The sequence below is a fragment of the Boleophthalmus pectinirostris genome, unplaced genomic scaffold, assembly GCF_026225935.1.
Source record: "Boleophthalmus pectinirostris isolate CB_2022bp ecotype Guang Dong unplaced genomic scaffold, ASM2622593v1 HiC_scaffold_5, whole genome shotgun sequence".
Classification (NCBI taxonomy): domain Eukaryota; kingdom Metazoa; phylum Chordata; class Actinopteri; order Gobiiformes; family Gobiidae; genus Boleophthalmus; species Boleophthalmus pectinirostris.
This window is the reverse complement of record NW_026571404.1, coordinates 6,095,206-6,122,630: the sequence shown is the minus strand read 5'-3', so window position 1 is coordinate 6,122,630 and position 27,425 is coordinate 6,095,206. Positions and strand designations below refer to the sequence as shown.

General features: G+C 38.7%; 2 protein-coding genes across 2 annotated transcripts in view; both read left to right on the top strand.

Moving 5' to 3' along the window:
• The window catches only part of btaf1 (BTAF1 RNA polymerase II, B-TFIID transcription factor-associated), a 104,829-nt gene that overhangs the window by 31,057 nt on the left and 46,347 nt on the right, over nucleotides 1-27,425 (top strand). Inside the window, 13 exon segments of the mRNA XM_055162835.1 lie at nucleotides 3,169-3,258; nucleotides 3,260-3,303; nucleotides 3,857-3,986; nucleotides 5,278-5,346; nucleotides 8,489-8,578; nucleotides 8,668-8,763; nucleotides 13,434-13,610; nucleotides 18,479-18,619; nucleotides 23,271-23,395; nucleotides 23,633-23,753; nucleotides 25,119-25,223; nucleotides 25,517-25,666; nucleotides 25,769-25,911. Of these exon segments, the coding sequence (XP_055018810.1) occupies nucleotides 3,169-3,258; nucleotides 3,260-3,303; nucleotides 3,857-3,986; nucleotides 5,278-5,346; nucleotides 8,489-8,578; nucleotides 8,668-8,763; nucleotides 13,434-13,610; nucleotides 18,479-18,619; nucleotides 23,271-23,395; nucleotides 23,633-23,753; nucleotides 25,119-25,223; nucleotides 25,517-25,666; nucleotides 25,769-25,911 (1,481 nt within the window).
• Nucleotides 1-27,425, top strand: part of blnk (B cell linker) — a 288,551-nt gene that overhangs the window by 232,613 nt on the left and 28,513 nt on the right. The gene's annotated exons all lie outside the window — the stretch shown is intronic.

The following is a 27,425-nucleotide window of genomic DNA, read 5'->3' as shown; positions in this document are numbered from 1 at the left end:
TGGTTATATTATGATGAATTTAAAAGAAAAGAGGAACACGCTAAAACCTGCCTTTTAACAGTTCGTTGCCTCATACTTTTGTTATTCTTCTTTTAAAGATAATGAGGTTGTTGTGGTTTTGTATAATCACAGTTTCTATAGAAGAAAACTACTGATATTTCTGAAGAAGCACACTTGTCATATTACATTGATTTATGCCAGATTTATTCAAGAAAATTTTGATTTAAATGTTAAATTAGGGTTGACGAAAGTATAGAAAATCAGATGCTGTTCCAGATTTTGAGTGCGGCCGCGAGGAAAGCTATAACCAGGAAATGACTTAATCCACAAATACCAACACTGGATGAATGGTTTGAGATTGTTTATGATATTTTTAAGATGGAGAGAATTAGTTTTAGTATAAGACTTCAACAAGACAAACTTTAAAGCAAATGGAAACGGTGGATTGAATATATAAATACTGTAAGACCAGATTTTGTTTGACGCATCACTTCGTTTTTCTTGCAATTGGCTGTAATAATTGTTCATTTTTATTATTTTTATTTTAAATTAATTCATCCTTTGTAAGCATCAAAGGCACATCCGCATGTTGTATTATATTTGTCTTTTTCATACAACTTAAAAAAAGAAAACAAAAAAGAAAGAAAATCAGATACAAATCGATACTAAAACTAGATGTTGAAACTTGATGTTGAAACTTGATGATGAAACTATATTTGTACACCTGCCCATATGAGTATCTGAGACTAGATCACTGTGGAGTCTACCTGGATAACTGCGGGATTACACAGATATAAGAAAGTATTACGAAATGCCATTCTGTTGCGTAAATAAAATATGTTTTTTTTTGTTATTTTTGTGGTATTGGAAACGGTTTTGAGTCTATTCCTTAGTTTCAAATTTTAGTATTGTGACTTCACTAATATTTAGGGATGTAACAATAACTAAAATATCATAAGATCTCACAATAATATCGTGGACCATCACAATATATATCGAATTACAAGTGTCTTTGCTTAAATTAAGAGTTATGCAGCAATAGCTAAAAAACCCCAGACATAAATAGACAACTGTAGAAGCCTCCAGCCCCATCAAAAAACGACTGCGCGGCCACAATCCAGAGCGCCCTACACGAACGGGTGTCTCAGGACTTTATAAACTACAAGCCGCACCACCCGCAGAACACGCAAACACACACGGAGCAGACAGCGACCGCACAGCAAAAAACACCAGGAACGAACGAAAAAGCCAGTGCAATGTGCCACTTCTAGACACGATGAACAACTGAGTCATGCGAAACGCCGATAATTCCCAGACAGCAACACAACACAGAATGTCTTCTTGTTACATCTGTTCGAACTTTGTTTACTGTTGTGCTGTTCCACAAAAGGGACACAGACAGACGCCACGAGTTTGAATGAAAATCTGCTATTGGCTTGCGTGTCTAAACTTTTTTTTTTTGTTTTGATTTTTCGTGGAGAGAAATTAAATTGAGCGGAGGCACTAGTGTTCAACCTGGCTAGTTTATGTGCTTTAAAAATAGTATTTTCCGGCTATTGACGCGCTTCTTAAGCCTCCAACCCCATCAAAAAAGGACCGCACACCACAATCCACAGCGCACTATACATGAATCCACTCGGGTTCCCAACGACTTCAGTAAACTACAAAGCCACAAACACACACGGAGCAGACAGCGACCGCACGGCGAAAAACACCCACAGACACACTATCACTCCACGCCAACGAGGAACGGAACGGATGAACGAACCAAAAAAGCGAGTGCAATCTGCCACTTCTAGACACGACTGAACAATAGTCACTGCGAACACGCCGACAATCCGTTGGTCCCAGACACACCCTCCCTACACGCCACAACTGAACAAAGCCCAGATCACCGTGAACGAACAAACAAACAAAACCACTCAATCCAACTGTTGTTACGTTTAAATCCGGTCGGTTTATTTGTGAAAAAAGTTTGAAAATAGACCATTTAATTTATAATCTATAATGCGGAAAATACGATATATGACCAGGTGTACAAAGGCCAGACCACTGCAGGATCACAGATATAAGAAAGTATACTAAATGCCATTCTGTTGCATAAATAAAAGAATTGGAAACAGTTTTGAGTCTATTCCTTACTTGTGACACTAATATTTAGGGATGTTAACCAAAATATTGTATATATCGAATTACAAGTGTCTTTGCTTAAATTAAGAGTTTCGGTGCAGCAACAGCTAAAAGACAGGAACTACATAGACCATGATCCCTTTGCTCCATTTCAGTGCAGACTACAAGAAGAAATAACAGTTCTAAACACTTTTAAGTCTTAGTTCTGTGGATTAAGTCTTGTCATGGCATTTTAAGAGGAAAAAGGAGCACAAAAATCACAATAAATATCATACTATGAGATCTATATCTCGTGAAAATATTGTACAGAGAGATTTGGGAATGAAATATGCAGCACTTTTTGGGCAATAAATCCAAACAGTGATAACTCTTGGTTCTCACTTACATATCCTTAACAAACTGGTTTGAATATTTGCTTCATATAGTTTTCTACCATATGGTACAAGATTAGGTTGAAAAACCTCTTACTTTTTGAGTAATGAGATTTTTTATTAAGAAAGGTCATGGTAACGGAGGGAAAAGTAACGGAGGGAAAATTGTACAAACAAGTAGAAGGTGCAGGATTTTTCATAATTTGTCAACTTTTTTCTTCCGAATACTTTAATATTACTTCAAAATGAAAGGAAACTATTTCTATAAAATATGTCAGTCCTTCCAAGCAAATTTTTTTTATCATTTTAAAACATTTTTTTTTGAAAAATCATGTCCCTTCATCAACAGTTCAAAGATGGAATAACACAAGATATGATGAAATACATCCATTTATTTACATGATTTGCAGGTCTTTGAAATTTGGGAAAAAATTTTTGTTCCATGTTTCATACATGGTCTGTTTAAAACGTATGGAACTTTAGAAGCAAAAATGGAACAGAAAAAAGGTAAACAGTTTCATAAACTAGAGTACATATGTATCTGTTCAATACATTTTTATATCAGATGCATTAACTTGAATTTTTGGCCTTGCTGTTTACGTCTGATTGACCGGGCCCATATCGTTAGACCCCTACTAATATTGTTTTTTTTTTCTTTTTGTTTTAGCCAATGCAAGCGGCAGAGTTGATCGACTCGGAGTTCAGGCCCGGAATGAGCAGTCGTCAGAAAAACAAAGCGAAGCGAATGGCCAAACTTCGTGGCGAAGCAGAGATCTAGAGACATGGATCCCAACGAGAAGAGGTGAAACAACGGCGTCTTGTTACTGCTTTTAACTCTGACTTTCCCAGTAATTACAGGAGAGAAAGGTGTGTGCGGCCAATTATACTCGACAAAAGAAGCGAGCTGTTTTGTGTTCTGTACAAGAATAATAAAGACAAACGCAAACATTTTCAACTTGGGTGGGTTCACATCGAAATTGGGAATAAACTCGACTCTAGACTTGACCAGGACTAGACAAGGACTAAATAAGAACTTAAATGAGCTCAAGCCAGAACCTGCCATGTGTGAATGCGCCCTTACACTTCGACCTACTTAATTGACCCCATGAGAAATTATCTGGTCACTGTAGTAGTCGCTAAAAACACCCAACACAAACCAGGCCAAACCACAAAGCAATAAAAATAAAAATATGAAAGTTGTCGAGGTTTATGTTTTTATTTGAGGCTTGTGCTGCGTTTCTGGAGGTCTCCAATGATTCACAGCATTCCTCACATACCTTCCACTGATAGTCATTACGAGTCTCTCTTCAGATGTTTTTCTTTTCCCCTTCTAATTTCCAATTCTAATGATTTAGCAATGACAGCTTCGAGGGAGAACCCGAAGAGAAACGGAGGAAAACAACCAACATTGTCATAGAGCAACCCGCGACAGAGAACAAAGTTTTAATCGACAACGTTCCGGACAACTCCTGTCTCCTAGAAGAAGTAAGTTTTCCCATTCAGACTAGGCTAGATTAGAGATATACTGATTTGATATTTTGTGCGAGTGATTTGAAACACTGTTCACTTCCTACGTCAGATGATACTTGGTGTGAGAAGTTTGAGTTCCAAAAAGAAAGACTTGACTTTCAGAATATCATCAGATCTAAACCAGGTCTATATCGAGCCTATTCCGGGTCTAATCTAGGGTTAAACCAGGTCAAAAAGTGGACTACCGTATTTTTCGGACTAAAAAAATGCCAAAAAGTGCGTAATGAAGAAGAAAAAAATCATATATATGTTGCACTTTTTTGGGGGAAATGTATTTTATAAAATCAGAGACCAGGAACTAACATTTCATCTTAAAAGTCAAGTTCTAGTAAAAACAATAGAACAGAGAACAACAGACTGTTAACGTCACATATGAACAGTTCTTCAGATAATTATAACATAAACAACAGACCAGAACAAGTTTACCAAACTCTCCATCTCACTCCAAATCACTAAATCCATTCAATTCTTCATCCTCGGTGTCACTTCTGAACAATTCCACGATCTCCGGAGGTAAACAGAGCGCCACTTCCTCTTCTGTGTCGCTGTCGTCAGACTCGGCGTCAGTTCCAGTTAGAATTATTCCGGTCTTTCTGAATCCCGACAGGATGGTTTCGGTGTCACTGAAGTTCAGGTTTTGTCGATCCATCCAGTGACTTCCAGGAAAGTTTCATGTCACACCCTCCCAGTTGCCATGAAGCTGTGTTCTTCATCCCCACTTTTCACCAGTTCCTCACAAGTTTCTCACTCACTCCAAACTTTCTTTCTGCTGCTCGATTACCATTTTCAGCTGCATATTTCACAACTTGCAGCAGAGGCTCTTTCTGCAGGAGACATGCGCAGTAGACGACGAAGTGACAGTGGTACAGGAGGAACAGGAGCAGCAGATACTGACACATAAGACTAGAGCCTCTCGCCACTGTCAGTGTGAAAATTTAAAATATAAAAGTCAAATAACAGTATAAGTCACAGGAAACACGCAAACCATGAAAAAAAGTGCGACATATAGTCCAAAAAATACGGAACTTCATTTTCATTGTACATTTAAACAAGTAATTATCCAAAGGAGGATGGAAAAGTGGAGAAAATTAACTCTAAATGAAGCAAACCCACAAACTGAAGAGCTGATGGAGCTTATGTTCCAAACACTGGCCCAAATCTTTTCAAGATTTTTCGGGGGGGAACATAACTGATAATATTTGGTTACTGTAATGATCTGATTCGTGTTTTTCCTTGTGTGTTTCAGACCAGTGAGTGGCCTTTGGAAAGCTTCTGTGAGGAGCTGTGTAATGACCTGTTTAATCCTTCGTGGGAGGTCAGTTGTCGTCTTTGACAAACTATTTAATTTAGCAGTCCTGTAGAGGAGTGTGCAAAAATATCAAAATATCGATATATTGTATAGTTTAATCTAATGATACAGTATCGATATCAGGGACTGCTGTATCTATATATCGCCAACAGTATTTTTTGGTATATTTTATTTAATTATTTTGTTATAGCGCTACAGTTTTTTTGTTTGTTTAGGGGAAGGAACTTGTTTATGCAGCACATTTGACACTGTTTTGAGGATTAAAATGGGTGTGTTTTATATTAACGTTGCACAAGAAGTGGTTTGACAAAGGCTTTGTGTCACAGCCATGATTTAGCCTTTATTTTTATTGAATCGTATCATATTGAATTGTATAAAATTGAAAGCTCACAGTATCGAGATATCGTGGTCTATGTATCGAGGTATGTATGGTATCGCCAACTTCTTAATGATACCCAGCCTTAGTCCTTTATTGGGCTGGGTATCATTAAGAAGTTGGCGATACGATACATACCTTGATACATAGACCACGATGCGATATATATCTCGATACAGTGCACTTTCGATTCGATATATTTCAAATCGATTTGATACAGTTAAATAAAAAACAAATCATAAATCATGGCTGTGATACTAAAAGTCTTTGTTAAAACACTTCTTGTGCAAATTTCATATGAAACACAAACATTTTAATCATCAAAACAGTGAAAATGTCAAATATGTCGCATAAACGAGTTTCTTTCCTCCAAACAAGCAACAAAACTGTAGCTCTGTAACAAAATAATTGAGTAAAATATACCAAAAACACACGCGCCCTATACATGAATCCACTCGGGTGTCCCAGCACGACTTGAGTAAACTGCAAAGCCGCACCACCTGCAGAACACACAAACACACACGAAGCAGACAGCGACCGCACAGCGAAAAACACCAGGAACGAACCGAAAAAGCGAGCGCAATGTGCCACTTCTAGACACGACTGAACAACTGAGTCACTGCGAACACACCGACAAAGCGGTCCCAGACAGCACCCTCCCTACACGCCACAACTGAACAAAGCCCAGAGTCACCGTGAACACCACAAACAAACAAAACCACTCACCCGTCCAACTGTTGGGTTTCCTTTAAAGTCCCACGCGGTTTATTTGTGAAAAAAGTTCAAAAATAGACCATTTAATGACTTTTAGTATCACAGCCATGATGTAGCTTTTATTTTTTTAATTAGGAAACATTTTAATCATCAAAACAGTGAAAATGTCAAGTATATCGCATAAAGACGTTTCCTCCTTCCAAACAAGCAACAAAACTGTAGCACTGTAACAAAATAATTGAGTAAAATATACCAAAAAACACACTTGGAGATATATCGATACAGCAGTCCCTGATATCGATACTGAATCATCACATTAAACATTACGATATGTCAATATTTTGATATTTTTGCACACCTATAGTCCTGTATCTGTTTTCTTTCCATGTATTTGAGCTAAACGTGTTGCCCCAGTGCAGCTACATTGAACACAGCTCTTGAGGTCAAAATGCTGCGTGCCGTCTGCAGGCTTTAGTTGTTGTTGACTTTACCGTGATTGCAAAATTCCGTTTGGCCACTGAAAGCTGTGAAAACTGCCACAATCGGTACTGATAAAAAATAATTTATGCAACACACTCTTCAATAAAAAGGGAGATTGATTGATTAATTTATATATATTCTGACATTATTATATCATATTTAACACACACAGATGGAAAAGTGTTGGCCTTTTATTCCTTTGTCACAGCATCATGTTGAAACGAGTTCATTCATAAATACAACAAGAGGAAACAAACAAATCAGTAACAGTACAACAAAGTACTACAGGCACAAATAAACATCATAATTCATGCATCTGTCCAGAGTTAAACATTTAAACATCTTTTTAAAATGGAAGAGAGTGGTCCACAATATTAGATTTTTTTTTTTTTTTTCAGATTTTTTTGATAAACATGGCCGTACTTCTGAGCTCATATTTCGGATTTTGAACATATTCTGTAATAATTTTGACCACAGATTGTTGTTTACTTTGAACATGATTTTCAAAGTGTAAAGGTCGACTAAATCGTAAAATTTCAGAGTTTAGAAGGTTTATAAATAACGCATTAGCTGGTTCATTTTAAGTTGATAATGTGATGCTCTTATTGCTTTTTTTTGTTTTTGCAAGATAACGATTGGATTTGTATTAGTCTTATATGTATTGCCCCAAATCTCAATACAGTAGGTTAGGTAGGGCATTACCAGCGAGTTGTATTTAAAAAAAAAAAAAGACTTTTTATTTAGGATATAGCAGGGATGTTAATCTCATTTTGGTCCGGGGGCCGTATCCAACCTACCGTACTTTGATTCCAAAGGGGCCGGATCAGAAAACTCATGTCATATATATACCCCAAAAATAACAAAAAAGTTCAAATATTTGTGCAGAAAAACGCAAATCTATTACAGAAATCTTTTTAAATCGATGAACTCTTTCTTTTACAAAATATTATATTATTATTAAGAACCTGAAACTTTAAGAAAAATACAATTTCAACACAATGTTTTAACATGAACTTGTTATGCAAATAGGAATAAGTAAATTTTTCTTGGAAAATCCTGCACTCGGCTCCACTTTTCTCACTTTTGACGTTTTTCTGATGAGGGTGTCACGGTCAACAGTCAAAACGATCGTCCTTTAAGAGCGTTTGGAAAGAGACAAGTCTTCATTTGTGCTGCTCTGGTGGGAGGGGCCACGTACAGAGACGCTGGAGACGCTGCTGTGATAAACACCACAGAAAATTAACAATATTTTAATAGAAAATATAATGAAAATATTTTTTGTAGAAAATCAGCCGAGGGCCAGATTAAAGGTCTTGGACGGCCGGATCTGGCCCCCGGTCCGTATGTTTGACACCTGTGGGATATAGCTATATTTATATATAATTGCAATTACTTTGGATAATTTATTTTGAATTTTATTTATGGGTGATTTCCAGTTTAAATTATGATCTATAGTTACTTATTTTTATAGTTACTTGTTTTTAAAGACTTTGTTGAGCCTAATTGATTGATACTTGTACAGAGAGAAGTTTATAATTGAATATCTTGTTTTTCTTTTTCTTATTTTTGACTCGATAGGTACGTCATGGTGCTGGCACTGGCCTTAGAGAAATACTCAAGTCCCACGGAGCAGGAGGAGGGAAACTCTTGGGAAGCACCGCTGATCAGGTCATGAATCACTCCTCAAACGAAAAAAGTGGGATTTGACTTGAGTGTCGGAGCTGTAATTTTGTTTTTTCAACGTTTTATTCGTGCAGATGCTACGGCAGCACCAGGAGTGGATCGAAGACCTGGTGATTCGGCTGCTGTGCGTCTTCGCTCTCGATCGGTTTGGAGATTTTGTGTCGGACGAGGTGAGACGTGTGTTTTACTTATTCAAATGTTTTAAACCCATTTCCGTACGTGCGCTCACATTAATGACCAATTCAAATCGACTTTAGTATCATAGAGTCATTTTTTGCAAGCATCTCCCGTACAAAAATATGAGTTTTTAAAATTGAATCATTGCCTTTTTAAAATTCTTCGAACTTCAGCCGTCACTGCTTACTCACGCTCTCACGCTTTATTATTTCCTCATTTGTACTATATTTATTTAAAGGAGGTGCCACAAACCAAGTTGATGGTGTATTCCTGTGATGTGCGCACCGCTTCCTTTTACGGCGCAACGCTTCAGTTCTAAAGTCAACTATGACTCAGTGTTACGCGGTACTAGATCTGTATCATTCCCTTGTATTTATTTAATGGCTTAGTTATTCTAAAATGTCAAATGTTGATTAATTGTATGAAATTCATCCTCGTCTATCAGCGCAAGAAGCTGCTAGAATAAATAAGAGTGTGGAGTGAATGAATAATGCTCTGTAAAAGCGTCTTTGAGTGTCCAGAAAAGCGCTTTATAAAACTGATTTATTATTATTATTAAATCACAATCAAAACTAAATGGCAATTAGTTCGTTTTCAGATACATTCAATACATTTACTAGAGTAACTTTTTAATAATTTTGTATTTCTGGGTCGTGCTGTAGGTCGCTTAGTTGATTAATCTGTCAGTGGTGTATTAGTTGACTAGTAATTTTGATTTAGATTATAAGGATTTATACAGGACAATTTGTAAAAAGTCAGATTAAACTCATAATTCACAAGTTTAATTTATCTTTTTATACATTTCCTAGTATATTTTCTGCATAAATACTAATTTTTTTTTGCATGGAATCCCTTCAGATATTCTCATTTTTGTTATGCTTCCATTGCAAACACCAGATTTTGTGCATTATTTAATAGGGATGTAACAATAATCGAAATATCGTGATATCGTATTGTCAAAGTTCTCACAATAATATCGTCAGACCATCACAATATATCCAATTACAAGTGTCTTTGCTTAAATTAAGAGTTATGGTGCAGCAACAGCTAAAAAACAGACAGCAGGAACTACATAAATCTGTGTATCATTCGTTTATTCGTTTTTCAATATAAAACCAAAAATAAGAAAACGAAAAAACTACTGTTTTCTTCATTATTTGTCTCCAAAACCAAAATGAAAAAACGGATAACGAATCGTTTTTTCAGTTTTCGATTTTGTGTTTAAATGAAGAATGGAAAAAATGGATAACGGTCCTTTCCCGTTTATGTGACTTCCGTGACTGCGATGTCGGACTTTTGCGCTGCATACGGACTGAACCAGGACTGATCCAGGTCCGGGACCAGATTGAGACCAGACCGAGACCAGACCAAGACCAGACCGGAGGCTCAGAGCCCACGTCAGGGCCAGAGCGCGAAACTGAGGCTCAGAGTCAAAGCTCGGAGTCTCACTCTGGTCCCGTTCTGGTCCCGGGCCTGGATCAGTCCTGGTTCAGTCCTTATGTGGTGCAAAAGTCCGGCATCGCAATCACGGAAGTCACGTAAACGGGAAACGGCCGTTATCCGTTTTTTCCATTCTTCATTCAAACACAAAAATGACAACTGAAAAAACAAATCATTATCTGTTTTTTCTTTTTGGTTTTGGAGACAAATAATGAAGAAAACAGTTGTTTTTTCGTTTTCTTATTTTTGTTTTTATATTGAAAAACAAATGAACGAATGATACACGGATTTACATAGACCATGATCCGTTGCTCCATTTCAGTGCAGACGACAAGAAGAAATAACAGTTCTAACACTTTTAAGTCTTAGTTCGCTGGATTAAGTCTTGTCAAGGCATATTAAGAGGAAATATTAACAGTTTTGTTAGTCTCCACTAAATATCATACTGTGAGATGTATATCGAGAAAATATCGTACAGAGAGATTTGGATATTGTTACATCCCTAATCGTGAGCTTTTCAACGATATCGCAATAAATATCGTACCGTTAGATTCATATCGTGAGACTTGAATATCGCTACACACCTATTATTTAATGTTTTGTCCGTCTAGTACAAAACAAACAGGTGCATAAATCAGATTTTACATCCAGATTGCAGCTTAGTTACTCATTTTGTAGATCCCTCAATTACTTACGATCTGTTACTTGAGTTCATTCTTGGACCTCTACATTGTACTTCTGAGTAATATTATTTTAGGCGTCTGAGTATTTTAGGACACAAATTGTACCCAGCAACCGCACTGTCGACGTCACTACTTCCTGTCCAATTTTATCTCTGGGTTTTTTTGTGAAGTCATGCTCACACTAGTAAATATTTAAAGATAAGGACTTGGGCGGCCAGTTGTGAGCGGATGTGACTGACAACATGTTAAACACTACTAGAGGTGTGTAAAAATATCAAAATATCAATATATCGTATCGTTTAATGTGATGAAACGGTATCGATATCGTGGACTACTGTATCGATATATCACCAAGAGTATTTTTTGGTATATTTTACTAAATTATTTTGTTAAAGAGCTACAGTTTTGTTGCTTGTTTAGTGGAAGGAAACTCGTTTTTGTGACTCATTTGACATTTTCACTCTTTCGATGAAACTTTGATGACTTCATCTGCAAAGTTTCATATTAACTTTGCACAAGAAGTGGGTTAATAAGAACTTTTAGCGTCACAGCCGTGATATTAGTCATTATTACCTGGTCCCCGAAGTGTTGACCAGGTTTTGTATTCACCCTGTGTGTCTGTGTGTGTGTCCACCCGCAATAATTCCGCCATTTATGGACCAATTGTCACCAAATTTGCTACGTGGGTCAAGCCCCCGTGCCCGATGCCGCAAAAAAAAGTTTGGTGACGATCCGAGGTCATTTGAAGTCACACGGGTCAAGTTGAAAGGGCACGCCATTATAAAGAATTTCAGTGATTTCTGAACCATCTGTGGGCTAAAATATTCACCCAATCATCACACAAGTTGGCACACACATAACCGGGGCACACTGGATGTTACAGGTTGAAACCGGTCAAGGTAACCAAGGTCAGATATGTGTTTTTGGTCATAACTCCACGTAGGATCGAGCTACAGCAATGGGATTGGTCTCAAAATCTCAGAAAAAATATTATCTATTTATAATTCTATGCATTTGTATTAAAATATTAATAGTTTTCGAGATAATCACTAATTATAACAGTTCTTTTCTCTTTCAGTGTAGCCGTTAAAATTCTAATTACAATGACAAATAATTAAGCGAAACAAATCATTTCCATTTCTTTTTTTTCTGGTGATACACGACGACACACTGATCTACAGTCACACAACTAACATATACACAACTCATGAACAGTTACATTTTTGTTACACACTAGTAAATACAGAGATTCTCATGTGTGACCAGTGTCACACAAATGTTCATGGGCCTGTACAGATACACACATTGTGGATATAATGATCATGTAATATGGGCTGGACTCCTCATCAGCTGCTTCTGTGGTGATGAACTGTCTCCACTGATGCCTCATGGGGACTAGGTTGCTATTTTTGATTGTGCTTGTTTTTTATCGAAATGTATAGAATTGGTTTGCAATATCGAATTGAAAGTCCACTGTATTGAGATATTTATCGTATCGAGATATGTATCTTATCTACAACTTCTTAATGATACCCAGCTCTAAACACAACACAAATCAAATAAATCCTTCACCCGAGGACACTTCAGTGAGGCATAATTAATATTAACACAACACCACAAACTAGGGATGGGCATTATTAATCGATTAATCGATAATTGATCATTAAGAATTTCATCGTTTACGTTAATTTTAATCGACAAACCGAATGTAGGTTGCTGTGTGTAGTGTGACCAAACAGGTCTGTACATGTGTCTCTGCACTCAGAAGGAGCGAGACACAAACAGTCGGTCAGTCTGCAACGTACTGAAGCACAAATGTGTATTTAACGATGATTTGTACAAGAAATTCCACACTTTCCGTTGCGTTCGGGACAAGTGTGAGTCCATGTGCACAGTGTACAAAGCAGCACATATGTTGTCAGTGTCCAGTGGGAAAAAGTTTTTCCAGGTGAGAGTCGCTCAATGTCGATGACGAGTCCCCACCTCCCTCCCCCCGTACGCTGTCCTGGTTTTGACAAACGCAAATCTGGTCACACTAACCTGTATTCACCTGAGTCATGTCTTTTAATCTGACAGAAATTGAACCACATCAGCGACACAAGAGCTGTAGTTTTATCTTCGCTTAGTTTATGCAAATTATTGATGCAGTTTTAAGTTTTGTTTCTGTGAGACTTGAACAAAACTGAATTAAACACATCATAATGTCAAACGGGCTGATGTGGCTCTAGAGTGGTTACGGTTTATATGTCGTAAAGTTGAATTTATTTATGCAGATTAGTAGTGCAGATAGTAATAATAATGATGATCATTTTAAATATAAAAATGTTAATGATTAATCGATAATTCGATCGTTAATTCTTCCGACGATCGATTAAGAAAATTTCATCGAAAGCCCATCCCTACTACAAACTGAAGTCACTACATTTAAAAAATAACTGGGCAGGCTTTACTCTATTTAATTTGCATTTGAATTGGCTGTTTATTTTCTATTTATTTACTGTTCTGTACCAGTTCCTAAACTTGTATGTCCTCGTCTCCAGGTGGTGGCGCCGGTGAGGGAGACGTGTGCGCAGACTCTGGGTGTGGCTCTGCGTCACATGACTGAAGGGGGCGTGTCCATGACGGTGGAGGTGCTGCTGAACCTGCTGAAGGAGGCGCAGTGGGAGGTGCGACACGGAGGCCTGCTGGGGATCAAGTACGCCCTGGCTGTGCGACAGGTAACGCTCAGAACACACAGCTTCTCACTTACCGTATTCTCCGGGCTATTAGACGCGCTCTTAATCCTCCAACCCCATCAAAAAACGACTGCGCGTCACACAATCCAGAGCGCCCCATACACGAATCCACTCGGGTGTCATCACTCCACTTATTTATTTATTTATTTATTTCGGTCACAGGTATATTTTGACATTAATTCACATATTTAACATACACAGACCGAAAAGATGCAGGCTGAAGCTTAAGCTTATTCTGCCTTTACCCTTTCTTCCTTTATCAGAGCGTCATCTTGACACTAGTTCATCTTCATAAATACAGCAAGTGGAAACAAACAAATCAGAAACAGAACAACAGAGCACAAACTAAGTATCATATTTCATGTATCTGTCCAGAATTAAACATTTAAACTTCGTTATAAAGTTAAAGAGACTGGTGCACAATTTTAGGTTTTCTGTACAGTTGTTCCAGAGCTCCACCCCTTTAACAGATTTACACAATTTTATAATGTTCTGATTTTCTTTTTGATACACATGGCCGTGCCTCTGAGCTCGTATTGGCTCTTTCAGATTTTGAACGTGTTCTGTAAAGAATTTGGCAGGAGATTATTGTTTACTTTGAACATGATTTTCAGAGGTTTAGGTCTAGTTTAGATCTAGTTTAGTCCTGGTTTTAATCCTGGTTTGAGTCCTGATTTAGACCTGGTTCAGACCTGGTTTAGATCTAGCTTAGACCTGTTTTAGTTTCCGGCAATGAGTGGAATTACCGAAAAAAAAAGGAAAAAAAAAAAAAAAAAGGGGGAATATAGCCAAAATGTGAAAACAGGAAAATACCGCCCTGTAATCCATTTATTTCAACAAAGTAACTGTAATCTAATTACCACTCACTGAAACAGTAACTGTAACTGAATACAGTTACTCATAATTTGTACTCTGATTACATAACACTAATTATTGAGCATAATTTGTACACGATTTTGTACTTTTCGTTTTGCAAATATCATAAATTTAGTTTTAGTCACTTCTAGACACGACTGAACAACTGAGTCACTGCGAACGAACAAACAAACAAAACCACTCACCCATCCAACAGTTTCCTTTAAATCCGTGTATCATTCGTTCATTCGTTTTTCAATATAAAACCAAAAATAAGAAAACGAAAAAACAACAGTTTTCTTCGCTATTTGTCTCCAAAACCAAAATGAAAAAACGGATAACGATTCGTTTTTTCAGTTTTCGATTTTGTGTTTAAATGAAGAATGGAAAAAACGGATAACGACCGTTTCCCGTTTACGTGACTTCCGTGACTGCGATGCCGAACTTATGCACCGGGTACGGACTGATCCAGGTCCGAGACCAGACTGGGACTAGAGCGGGACCAGGGCGGACTCCAAGCTTTGACTCTGAGCCTCCACGGGGTCCGAGCCTCAGCTTCGAGCTCCGGCCCTGCCGTGGGCTCTGAGCCTCCGATCTGGTCTCAGTCTTGTCATGGTCTCGGTCTGGTCTCGGACCTGGATCAGTCCTGGTTCACTCCGTACGCGGTGCAAAAGTTCGGCAAAGTCCCACGCGGTTTATTTGTGAAAAAAGTTTGAAAATACACCATTTAATGACAGTGAGTCTTATAATCCAGAGCACCTAATAGCCCGGAAAATACACCCCCCTCTAGGAAGGAGGAAACTTTGTGTGCCCCTCCACTCTCAGCAGCGACTATAAATAGTATAATTTGTCTATAAAATTGTTACTAGACTTACAACAATGTTTTTAGGTGTACTGCAGAACATTGTATCCTTAACAATAAAGTTTGACTGGTTTGGTTTGATTTCTTAAACCCGGCGACCCTAAGTCACGTGCGTCTTGTTTTTAAAGCAAATACTAGTTAAATTTAAAGGTGAATAATGGTGCAGTGCAATATGTAGGTCAATTTGCCTTCTGTCACACGCCCAATGTACTCTGCAAACATACTATTACTGGAAGTACTTGTTTGCATGCTGATTTGTGTTCTACATGAATTCATTAAATACTGTACTTGGCACTCACCTAGGGTTCAAAACAGTTCAGTCATATTCAGGCTTGTGTAATGTTTTGTTTGTTAAGATTCTTGTCCTTAAAATATTAATTGCAAATCTTGATCAAAATACTTGTCAGAAAAAAAATGCAACTACTGTATATTTCCCAAATGGTGAAGTAAACCAGTGTGAGTTAAACAGTATTCTACTCATATGGACCGCCTTCATGAATACATGTGTCCAATGTCACTGATTGGTCTTCAAATAAATATCTTTTCTGCACCTTCAGCTCCACCACTGCACAGTAGTAAATACATGTCTGTGTTTATATAGAGTATTGGAAAAGGATCTGACACAATTCCCTCAAGATGAGACAAAAAAACTGGGTCCAGGGAATGAGATTTTTATTTATACAAATTGTGCGTTTAAGTTTTAGCTTTTAATTTGAGCGAATTTGTTGTATTATTTTTGTTTTTGTTGCATCAGGGGTGTGGAACTCAAATTCATAGAGGCCAAAATTAAAAACTGGGACTAAGTCATGGGCCAAACCAAATATTAATTGAAAAATTTCAACAACATCTGCATGTTTTCTCTTCTTTCGAGATATGTAATGTTAAACCTTTTTTTATTAAAATAAATGTTTAATTTTGTTTTGATTTGCTTAAACATTGATTCCAGAACAAGTATAATGTAAAATATAACAACATTTTTAATAAATAATGTCTCTATAGCCTGGTGGGCAGCTCTAATACATCTTTAATTTGATCTCGCAGGCCAAATATAATTATATCGTGGGCCAAATTTAACATGTCTGACCTACACCTTAAGATTAAGCGAAATCATTTTCTTTTGTGGATCAATAAACTCAAAGTCTAAGAGGTCCTATTCATCAGTACTAAACCTTTTTTTTTTTTTCCCCAAGCCAAATCTTGACAAGTAGAGAAAAAGCAAAAAAAATAAAAAATAAAAAATCATGAACATGTGTGCACAAACGATTTTGGAAAACTGTATAATTCAGATTTCTTTTGGACACATCTAAACAGAATTGCAATGCTTTTGTTTTTAATAACGAGGTTTTGTTCAAAGTTCACAGTTTAAACACATTCAGAAGAATCGACACAAGAATCATATTTCAGCTCATGGTTGTTCGGGTGTAAACTACAGCGTTGGCCATTTTCATGCAGAATAAGACCTGATATTTTGTGGCTTGTGGAGGAAATTATTATACTTCAGAAACTGCAGCGTTTGTGATTTTCTGAGTGCGTACATTCAGACTGTGATTAATCTTACAGCCTTCATAGCTACAGTTTTCATCATGTTACATCCCTGATCTTTTTGTGTCTTCTGCTCGTTCAGGACCTGATCTCGTCCCTGTTCCCTCGGGTGCTCCGTGCCATTTCTGTAAACTGGCAGACTGATACAAGAATCACATTTCAGAACGTGTTTGTACAGATCTAAACTACAGGGTTAGCAGGTTTTATGCAGAATAAGACAAGATAATTATCTCCACAAGCAACAAAATATCCGACTTTAAAAATGGCAGATTTAATTGCATCCGTTCAGATTTCTATTTTGGTTTCACTGTGATTAATCTTACTTTTTTATTTATTTATTTTTTTCATCAAATGTATTGCATATATTCATTTATATCGAAATTATTATAAACATACATACAAAAAAACAGATAAACAATATACCGTATTTTTCGGACTATAAGTCGCACCAGCCAAAAAATGTGTAATGAAGAAGAAAAAAACAGAAGTCGCACTTTTTAGGGGAAATGTATTTTATAAAATCAGAGACCAGGAACCGACATTTCCTCTTGAAAGGCAAGTTCTAGTAATAACAACAGAACAGAGAACAACAGATTGTTAACGTCACATATGAACAGTTCGTCAGATAAACTATAACATAAACAACAGAACAAGTTTAACAAACTCTCCATCTCACTCCAAATCACTAAATCCATTCAATTCTTCATCCTCGGTGTCACACTTCCGCTTCCTCTTCTGTGTTACTGTCGTCGGACTCAGCATCAGTTCCAGTTAGAATTATCCCGGACTTTCTGAATCACGACAGGATGGTTTTGGCTGTTACTGAAGTCCAGGCTTTGTCGATTCATCCAGTGACTTCCAGGAAAGTTGCATGACACACCCTCCCGGTTCCCATGAAGCTGTGGTCTCCGTCCCCGCTTTCTGCCAGACCCTCACAAGTCCCTTTCTTTCTGCCGCTCGATTACCGTTTTCGTCTGAATATTTCACAACTTGCAGCAGGACAGAGGCTCTTTCTGCAGAGAGACATGCGCAGTAGAGTAAAGTGACAGTGGTACAGGAGGAACAGGAGCAGCAGATACTGACACACAAGACTAGAGCCTCTCGTGGCTTCAGTGTGAACATTTTAATATATAAATCGCACCGGAGTATTGGACTTGTATATTAAATTGGATTGGATGTCACAGAACCACCCTAACCATGAAAAAAAGTGTGACTTATAGTCCGAAAATACGGTACACAGAGACTACAAGGCATTGGGAATAGGGGTAGTTAAATTATCCAGATTGATCATTTCAGTTCTTTATAATTATTAAATACGCAATTAATCTTACATCCCTAATTGATACCAGACCATGAAAACTACCACTGATCACAGACTCCTGAAAATGCTTTGTTTAAATCCAGTTTGTATTTTTTTTCTTGCGTTTTCAGACTTAAAACCTTTTTGTCTGTGTTTGTTAATGTGTGCATTGTGTCACCATGGTAACTGCTGAACACTCCAGGTTAGAGATACATGTGGAACACCCCCAACAAAGTGTCAATAGCTCCAGTTTTGATCGCGACCCCTCTGTGTCTTTTGCTTGTTGTTCAGGACCTGATCTCGTCGCTGCTCCCTCGGGTGCTGCCGGCCGTCACAGTGGGTCTGCAGGACTTGGACGACGACGTCAGGGCGGTGGCGGCGTCGGCGCTCATCCCCGTGGTGGACGGACTCGTACAACTGCTGCCTGCTAAAGTAAGACATGCACGGGTTTAATCTGCGGTAGACAAAAATTAAACAGGCTGTAGTGTTGTCACAATATTAAAAAACTCATGGGGATCATGGGTAAGTGTTGGTTTAATCCACAGTGTGTCTTAGGCTGCGTTCAGACTGCAGCCTGAAGTGACCCAAATCCGATTTTTTGGCCTCTATGTGACCTGTATCTGATCTTTTAATGACAGTCTGAACCACACAGATCTGATTTTTTTCAATTGCGACCCAGGACACTTGGATATGTGCTCCTGAAACCGATACATATCTGATCTTTTGACATGCGACTTCAGTGTGAACGGCCAAAGTGCATTCATCCACCTACACGTTATCAACAAGACACAAACGTCACTATTCTGCACTGAAGTAGGTGAAAATTGTTAATGAACTCCGTGTCACTGAAGCGAAGCACATCACCACTCACCACTCTTGGCTCCGTCTCCACATCCACACGTTCCTTTCAACGGACGTCGCTGTCGCTGTCCCACAAAACACCACGACCAAAAACCTCGTCCTTCTCCTTCTCAATCTCCTCCTTAAAACAAGTAAGTTGTTCATGTTCTGGCTCCGGTACGAGAGGAACTTTAAAATCTCCAGGTGCTCGATGCTCGCGTCCATGTTTGGACAACTTCCGTAAACACAGAGACGCTCACTGCGGTTGACGTCATCGTGTTTCCAGTGTCACATGTGGGACACTTTCGAGGCCGTTTAATGTTCACACTGGAGTCACATACAAGTCGCATTTAATTGGAAATGTGAACGACCTCGCAAAAACATCGGATTTCACAAAAAATCGGAATTGAGCGTTAAGCCCTGCAGTCTGAACGTAGCCTTAGATTCTAGATGTCGTAGTAGTCGGTAGTTGGTTGGTCATTATTAGAATTGGATCTGGTGTTTTTGGCCAGCATAATGGGTGCGATCTTGGTCTTAATTTTCATGTAAGTGGTCTTGAAAAGGTCTTTGAAAAGTCATAAATTTGGGGTAGTCAAACCTGGGGGTCCCCTGTAATAACACTCTTTATTTAGACAATAGAATGTTATTTTCACATAGAGTGCACAGACACTAGGGTTGAATATCTTGCCCAAGGACACAACAACAGCATTCATCTGTGGAGCAGGTTAAACGAACAATTTAAGATCGAAATGACGAGGCTCACAGCAGCAGTTATTACAGAGAGAGAGGTGACAATATTCCAGTGTAAGTCAATGGGAGCCAGGGTCAGAAGGAGCCGGAAAAGCCGCTTGCGAACTTCCTATTTGGAACTCGTCGGCTAGTGTGTTTAGATCTGTCCATTTATATATACAGTCTATGGATTTTCAACATTAAATCGTACTACTTTCTTTTATAGGCGAGTTTCACTGTTGACAAAAGCGCGCGTTGTATTCTGGGAATTATTTTGGTCGGCAGCAAGAAACACTAATTTAACATGACGGACGGAGCGAGAAAGCACGTAAAGGGTATTGATCCCGGTTATTTATCCAGTCTAACGGCAGAGGACCCAAGACCATTTGACCAGAAATTGGTCATAAGCATCGACGGAGCCAAATCACCCTTTTCAACCCCGACAAAAGGTGGACCAAACCAAATTTCTGGTCAGAATCGCCAACTACCTGGACAAATATTCACTTACTCACTTCGATATCCACAATGACTTGGTGGAAACTCCTGGGCCATTCACAGCAGAAAAGATGAAAACCTCCAAGAGTCTCGATGTGTTGTTGAACTTGTTGGAGTCCACGGTTTGTTAGGATCTTCTACGTTTGCTCTGCGGATGTTTGAAAGCCGTTTAATTCACCGTTAGCAGTTCTTTTCACTCGGAATACGAAAAAGACATTTTCCTTCTTCCGTGCTTCTATTTGTGCATCCGATAATGCAGCAGGAATTTACCATTATCGGGGATAAATACGCGAGGTTACGCACTGTGTTTGACCGCTATCCTGTTTCTTGCCTCCGACCGAAATATTTCCCAGCATGCAACGCGGGCTTTTAATAACAATGACGTCAGCTGAAACTCGCCTATAGTCCCGTGTGCTCTTATACAGGCTCTTGTTCTGATACAGCTCAAAATTATTCTAAAGTTATTCAGGAAAGGTTCATTTCAGGTTCATGTCCTGTAAATGTGACTTTTTTTAGTATCGAAATTTGTTCAAATAAGTATCTGTCATGTATCAAGAGCTGTAGTTTGGCCGGCATGTCTTTCGTCGACCAATCATTTCTTGAGCAATCGATTAGGTAACTAAAAAATGGGCGTGGCAAAAGCTCTCAAAATGATTTCGTGCGTCTGTGTCTCTGACCCAAACTGCAGTCATAAAACTACACCTGCTCAGGAGATGATGCAAAATAACTATTCATGCAAAAAAGGAAGCGCTGCATTTGTATAAAGAAAGATTAAACTTGTAAATTGTGAGTTTAATCGTCCATGAACTCACTAACTCCTCCTTTCTGCTCGTGTCCCATTTAAACCCATATAAACTAAAGAAAATTATCTGTCAACTATTACACATTTTTATCGTCTAAAACCCTATCAAACAATTTACAATAAACAACTAAAACACTACAACCTTACATGTTTTTTGTTTTGAATTAACATTATTATTTTGTATTTGTGCAAGATGTAAATTTGGAAGTGTCAAGATAATTTAATGTGTTAATAGTGGAGAAAAAAAATGCCCATTAACTTCATGTTACCGTGTAAAAATTGACATCAAAAGTAGTTCTTTTTGTGTTAATTTTGAAACTGTTTTTAAATGTTCATGCCAAGGCTTCTAAAATTATGCCAGAGAGAAAAGTTTTTATAATTTTTGTAAGCAAATGTTATTAATGATTCTATCTGTTACCCCTTTGTGCAAAAATATCTAAATATCAATATATATCGTATCGTTTAATGTGATGATACAGTATTGATATCGTGGGCTGCTGTATCAATTTATCACCAAGTGTATTTTTTGGTATATTTTACTCAACTATTTTAGTAAAGTAGTAGTAGTAGTATTTTAGTTTTGTTGCTTGTTTAGAAGAAGGAAACTCATTAATTTGACATTTTTACTGTTTTGATGACTAAAATGGGTGTGTGTTTCATATGAACTTTGCACAAGAAGTGGTTTAACAAAAACTTTTAGTATCACAACCATGATTTAGACTTTATTTTTTATTGAACCATATCGAATCAATTTGAAAAAAAATGAGGTATGTATGACATCGGCAACTTATTAATGATACCCAGCTCTATTTAAACCGATAATATTACTTCAGATTTGGTTTCTTCTGCCAAATGTGTATTGGTACAACTAAAGTGATATTAAACAAATACATTTAAACCATTTAAACCTTTATATTTATACATTAATAGCTAGAAAAGTTGTGGCTTCTGGAAACAAAGATGCCTACGTCATGTCACTGACTCATAAAACATAAAATATATTGTAAAATCAGCTTATAGGGTTTGGTAAAATCCTCCAGCTAAGACGTCCTGACCAAGACTAGCTCAAAATCTGGAGCTGTCGGGTCTCAAAGTCTAACCCAGTAGCTTTGTTTTAAGATGAGCCAAATGCCAAGAGTGAATTTCCCTTACAAGGAATCAATAAAGTGGTTAGTTGGTATTACTGTGACGACTAAACTCCACTCAGGCTGTAAACATGTACAAAATTAAAATCAGTATGAGACAATGTATTTGGAAAAACAGATGGGATCTTGACTTACCGTATTTTCCGGGCCATTAGACGCGCTCTTAACGCTCCAACCGCTTCAAAAAAGCGCCCCGCAATCCAGAGCGCCCCATACACGAATCCACTCGGGTGTCCCAGCACGACTTCAGTAAACTACAAACCCGCACCACCCACAGAACACACAAACACACACGGAGCAGACAGCGACCGCACAGCGAAACACACCCACAGACACACTCATCACTCCACGCCGACGAGGAACGGAACGGACGAACGAACCGAAAAAACGAGTGCAATGAGCCAAACTGAGTCATTGCGACCAATCCGTTGGTCCCAGACAGCACCCTCCCTACACGCCACAACTGAACAAAGCCCAGAGTCACCGTGAACGCCACAAACAAAGTCCCACTGACCCATCCAGCTGTTGTGTTTCGTTTAAAGTCCAGGGCGGTTTATTTGTGAAAAAAGTTCGAAAATAGACCATTTAATGACAGTGTGTCTTATAATCCAGAGCACCTAACAGCCCGTAAAATACGGTATGTTGTCCCCAACGACCCGAAGATGTTTTTATTAGGCCTTCTGCTGGAGAGGTGATCGAAAAAGTGGACAGATACCTTTTTAAGATTCTGGCAGTGGCGTCAAAAAAGCAATAACAAGAAAGTGGCTTAAAAAGGAACCACCGTCAGTGAATCAGTGGCTCGACGTTATACTGTAAAAGAAATATATTCCATGGAAGGAGTGACTTTTTTTCTGCGACTCAAAGGACATTTCTGAATCAAACACTGGACAAAATGGTTGAAATACAAACAAAAAGAGACTTGATTCACCCTTCAACATCCTTACTGAAATGGAAAAGCGCCTCAAGCTTTGTATTGGTTGTACTTTCTCTTGTTTACAAAATGTACTGTACAAACTTCCCTCTCCGGCTCATGCGGCTGCTCTGGTTTTACAGTTCCCTCTTTCTCCTTCAGGTGCCCTTCATCGTGAACACTTTATGGGACGCTCTTCTGGACCTGGATGACCTGACTGCCTCCACAAACAGCATCATGACTCTGCTCTCACTGTTACTCACGTACCCTCAAGTCAGACAAAGCAGGTCAGCCACGGCAGAGAAAAATACATTCTATTATTTTTCCTGACAATGGACATTTTCAGGAAGCATATTTTTATATAATTTCTTTAATATTATCTGTATTAGTGTAGATTAAAGCCATTTTGAAGCTACATTTACACTACAATTCTGATTAAGTTGGTTTCGTGATGAAGTTGACTCTGTTTTTAGATCGGATCCACGGGGAAATTAACTCGGCTGTTTGTGTTTCTGTACGTTTAGCATGCAGCAGTCGTTAACAGTCCTGGTCCCTCGAGTCTGGCCTTTCTTGAGACACACCATCTCCTCAGTGAGAAGAGCCGCGCTGGAGACCCTCTTTACCTTGTTATCCAAAGCCGACCAGGTAAAAACACACCAGAGAAAATGTAATGTTACGTGAATCATATTTGTTGTTTTAGAGCATACAAGCTTGGTGATGTTTGATCTCAGTCTCTTTCTCTTGTATAAATTGTTCAAGCTTTTATGTGGTAAATAATGGAATAATGGAAAATAATGATAGAAAACGAGGGAGGGCAGATTTCTCCACTCTTTGATTTGGGGGATTATTGGATGCCAGATTAGTATAGGCTGTTACTGCCAGGATCAAAGTAAAAAGAGCAGCACAGGTTTATGAAAAACCTTTAACACCCACCAAAATCCAGGACATTTTGAACGAATTGTGTACCGTATTTTTCAGACTATAAGTCACTCTGGATTATAAATCGCAGCAGCCAAAAAATGCACAATGAAGAAGAAAAAAACATTTATACTTTTTGGGGGAAATTTATTTTATAATATCAGAGACCAGGAACAGATATTTCATCTTGGAAAGCAAAAAACAGTACAACAGAGAACAACAGACTGTTAACGTCACATATGAACAGTTCTTCTGCATAAACAACAGAACAGAACAAGTTGACCAAACTCTCCATCTCACTCCAAATCACTAAATCCATTGAATTCTTCTTCCTCAGTGTCACTTCTGAGCAACTCCAGAGGTAAACAGAGCGCCGCTTCTTCTTCTGTGTCGCTGTGGTCAGACTCAGCATCAGTTCCAGTTAGAATTATTCCGTTTTTTCTGAATCTAAACAGGATGATTTCGGTGTCACTGATGTCCAGGCTTTGTCCATCCATCCAATGACTTCCAGGAAAGTTGCGTAGTGCACTCTCCCGGTCGCCGTGAAGCTGTGTTTTCCATCCCAGCTTTCTGCCAGTTCCTCACAAGTTTCTCACTCACTTCAAGCTTTCTTTTTGCTGCTCGATTACCATTTTCAGCTGCAGATTTCACAACTTGCAGCAAAGGCTCTTTCTGCAGGAGACATGCGCAGTAGAGCCAAGTGACAGTGGTGCAGGAGGAACAGGAGCAGCAGATACTCACACACAAGACTAGAACCTCTCAGTGCTGTTAGTGTGAAAATTTTAACATGTAAGTCGCACTGGAGTATAAGTAGCAGGAAACGCCCAAACTATGAAAAAAAACTGCGACTTCTAGTTAGAAAAATATGGTAATTAAGTTTTTGTGGATTTAGAGTAACCGGTGACTACATCTTCATTAGAAAAACTGTATAAACATGGGCAATATGGTTAGAGTAGAAAATATAACTAAGAATGTTCTGCAAAAGTCCTGGAAAATTATTTCAAGCAAATCATGGGAACCCTGAATTAGACATTTTTAATGTAACTTTAATACATTTGTGTAAAATCAACTGTCATAAATTTTCTTCTCCAGAACTGTTCCATGTGGATAAACCCCATCCTTCAGGACATGCTGCGCCACATCTTCCAGTGCTGCATCCTGGAGAGCAACGAGGAAATCCTGGAGCTCGTTCAAAAGGTTTGGGAATGCTAATGTGACTGAATAACTCATCTCAGTCTGAACTATAGCGAACGCTGCAATTATGTTTGAAGACGTAATGTTCTCTGCAGATGTTTACCTTTTTTTAACTAGGAAACTCTCTGAGATTGAGAATATTTTTATAGGGGGGGTTTTGATTCAAGAAGTGAGACTCTTGTAAATGTGTTATTGTTCTGGGAAACTGGAGTAGGCAGAAATAGAACTGAAAATCCTGTACACAAATCTTTCTATCATGTTAAATCGTCTTGTCTGGAACTTCGTGTTGTGCTCAGGTGTGGATGGAGCTGTTATCCCAGGCCCCTCAGCAGTTTGTTGTTGCTGCCAGCTGTCCGTGGATGGGTGCCTGGCTCTGCCTCATGATGCAGGCCTCACACATCCCCATCGACCTGAACATGCTGCTGGAGGTCAAGTCGCGCTCCAAGGTCAGAACGATGTGCCCCGAACCAGAGGGCGGGGATTTAAAGCTCTGGACGATTCGCTTCACGGGAGGTTGCAACACTTGCTGCGTGTTTTTTTTTCAACAGGACAAGTGCGGTGCTAAGGCTCGTCAGGGGGGAGGCCCGGTGAAGGAGACGGTGCAGGAGTACATCGCCGGAGCAGAGACGGTCACGGACGACTCGGTCACCAGGGACTACGTGGTGGTGCGGGCGCGGCTCATGGCGGCAAAGTGAGTGTGTGTGGATCTGACTCAGACAATAGCTGGGTTTCACGTGACGTCACGAGGCTACGTTTGTCAGCGCGCAAAATCAGATGGAGGGCAGGAAGTGAACTGACTGGAGGAAAATGCCGATGTGTTGTGTAGTTTACGGCTGTGCCAATTGTTCTAACCGAGAGAAGGAAAAGCGATTTTTTTTTTTAGAGTACCGAATATAGTCGTCCACAAAGGTCAGAAATGGGAAAAGCCGACAGAACAACGCCGTAAAAAGTGGATTACAAACCTGTTTGCGGTCGGGAGGAGCAGAATTCGCTAATGCTCGTGTCTGCAGTGAACACTTCGTCAAAGGTTTGTTACAAAGATAAATTGTTTTTTGTGGTTTACCTAAACATAAACGAATCATTAACGACTAACGGCTAACGACGTTTGTTGACATTAAATAGTTCAGATAGAGGTCACTGCCCATACACTGCAGTTTTTCCCATAACAGTCTATACTAGGGACGGGCATTTGATGAAATTTTCTTAATCGATCGTCAGAAGAATTAACGATCGATTATCGATTAATCATTAACGTTTTTATATTAAAATGATCATCATTATTATTACTATCTGCACTACTAATCTGCATAAATAAATTCAACTTTACGACATATAAACCGTAACGACTCTAGAGCCACATCAGCTCGTTTGACATTATAATGTGTTTAATTCAGTTTTGCGCAACTTTCACAGAAACAAAACTTAAAACTGCATCGCTAATTTGCATAAACTAAGCAAAGATAAAACTCCAGCTCTTGTGTCGCTGATGTGGTTCAATTTCTGCTGGATTAAAAGACATGACTCAGTGGAATACAGGTTAGTGTGACCAGATTTTCGTTTGTCAAAACCAGGACAGCGTACGGGGGGAGGGGGGTGGGGACTCGTCATCGACATTGTGCGACTCTCACCTGGTAAAACTTTTTCCCACCTAACACTGAAACATATGTACCTGCTTTGTACACTGTGCACATCACCTTCCACTTGTCCCGAACGCAACGGAAAGCTTGGAATTTCTTGTTCAAGTCATCGTTAAATACGCATTTGTGTTGTAGACTGACCGAATGTTTGTTTGCTCGCTCCTTCTGGGTGCAGAGACACGTGTACAGACCCCTGTTCGGTCACGCTACACACAGCAACCTACATTTGGTTTGTCTATTAAAATTAACGTAATCGATGAAATTCTTAATGATCAATTATCGATTAATCGATTAATCATGCCCATTCCTAGTCTATACACATAAAATAAGAGAAACACTCACCCCGGCGAAGACCAAACGATAATCATCATTTAGGCGTTTTGCACCAAGGTTGAGGGTCCATCCACTGACAAAAAAAGTTCTATGCCTCCAAACTTTTGTACTTTGCCTTCATCTGTTGTCTGGTGTAGAACGATGTCTGAAGAGCTAAATAGTTCGTGATCTCCTCTGCCTCGATTGTCGGCAAATCTTTTACTTCGGTTGAAAATTCTCTCATTTTCAATAAGAT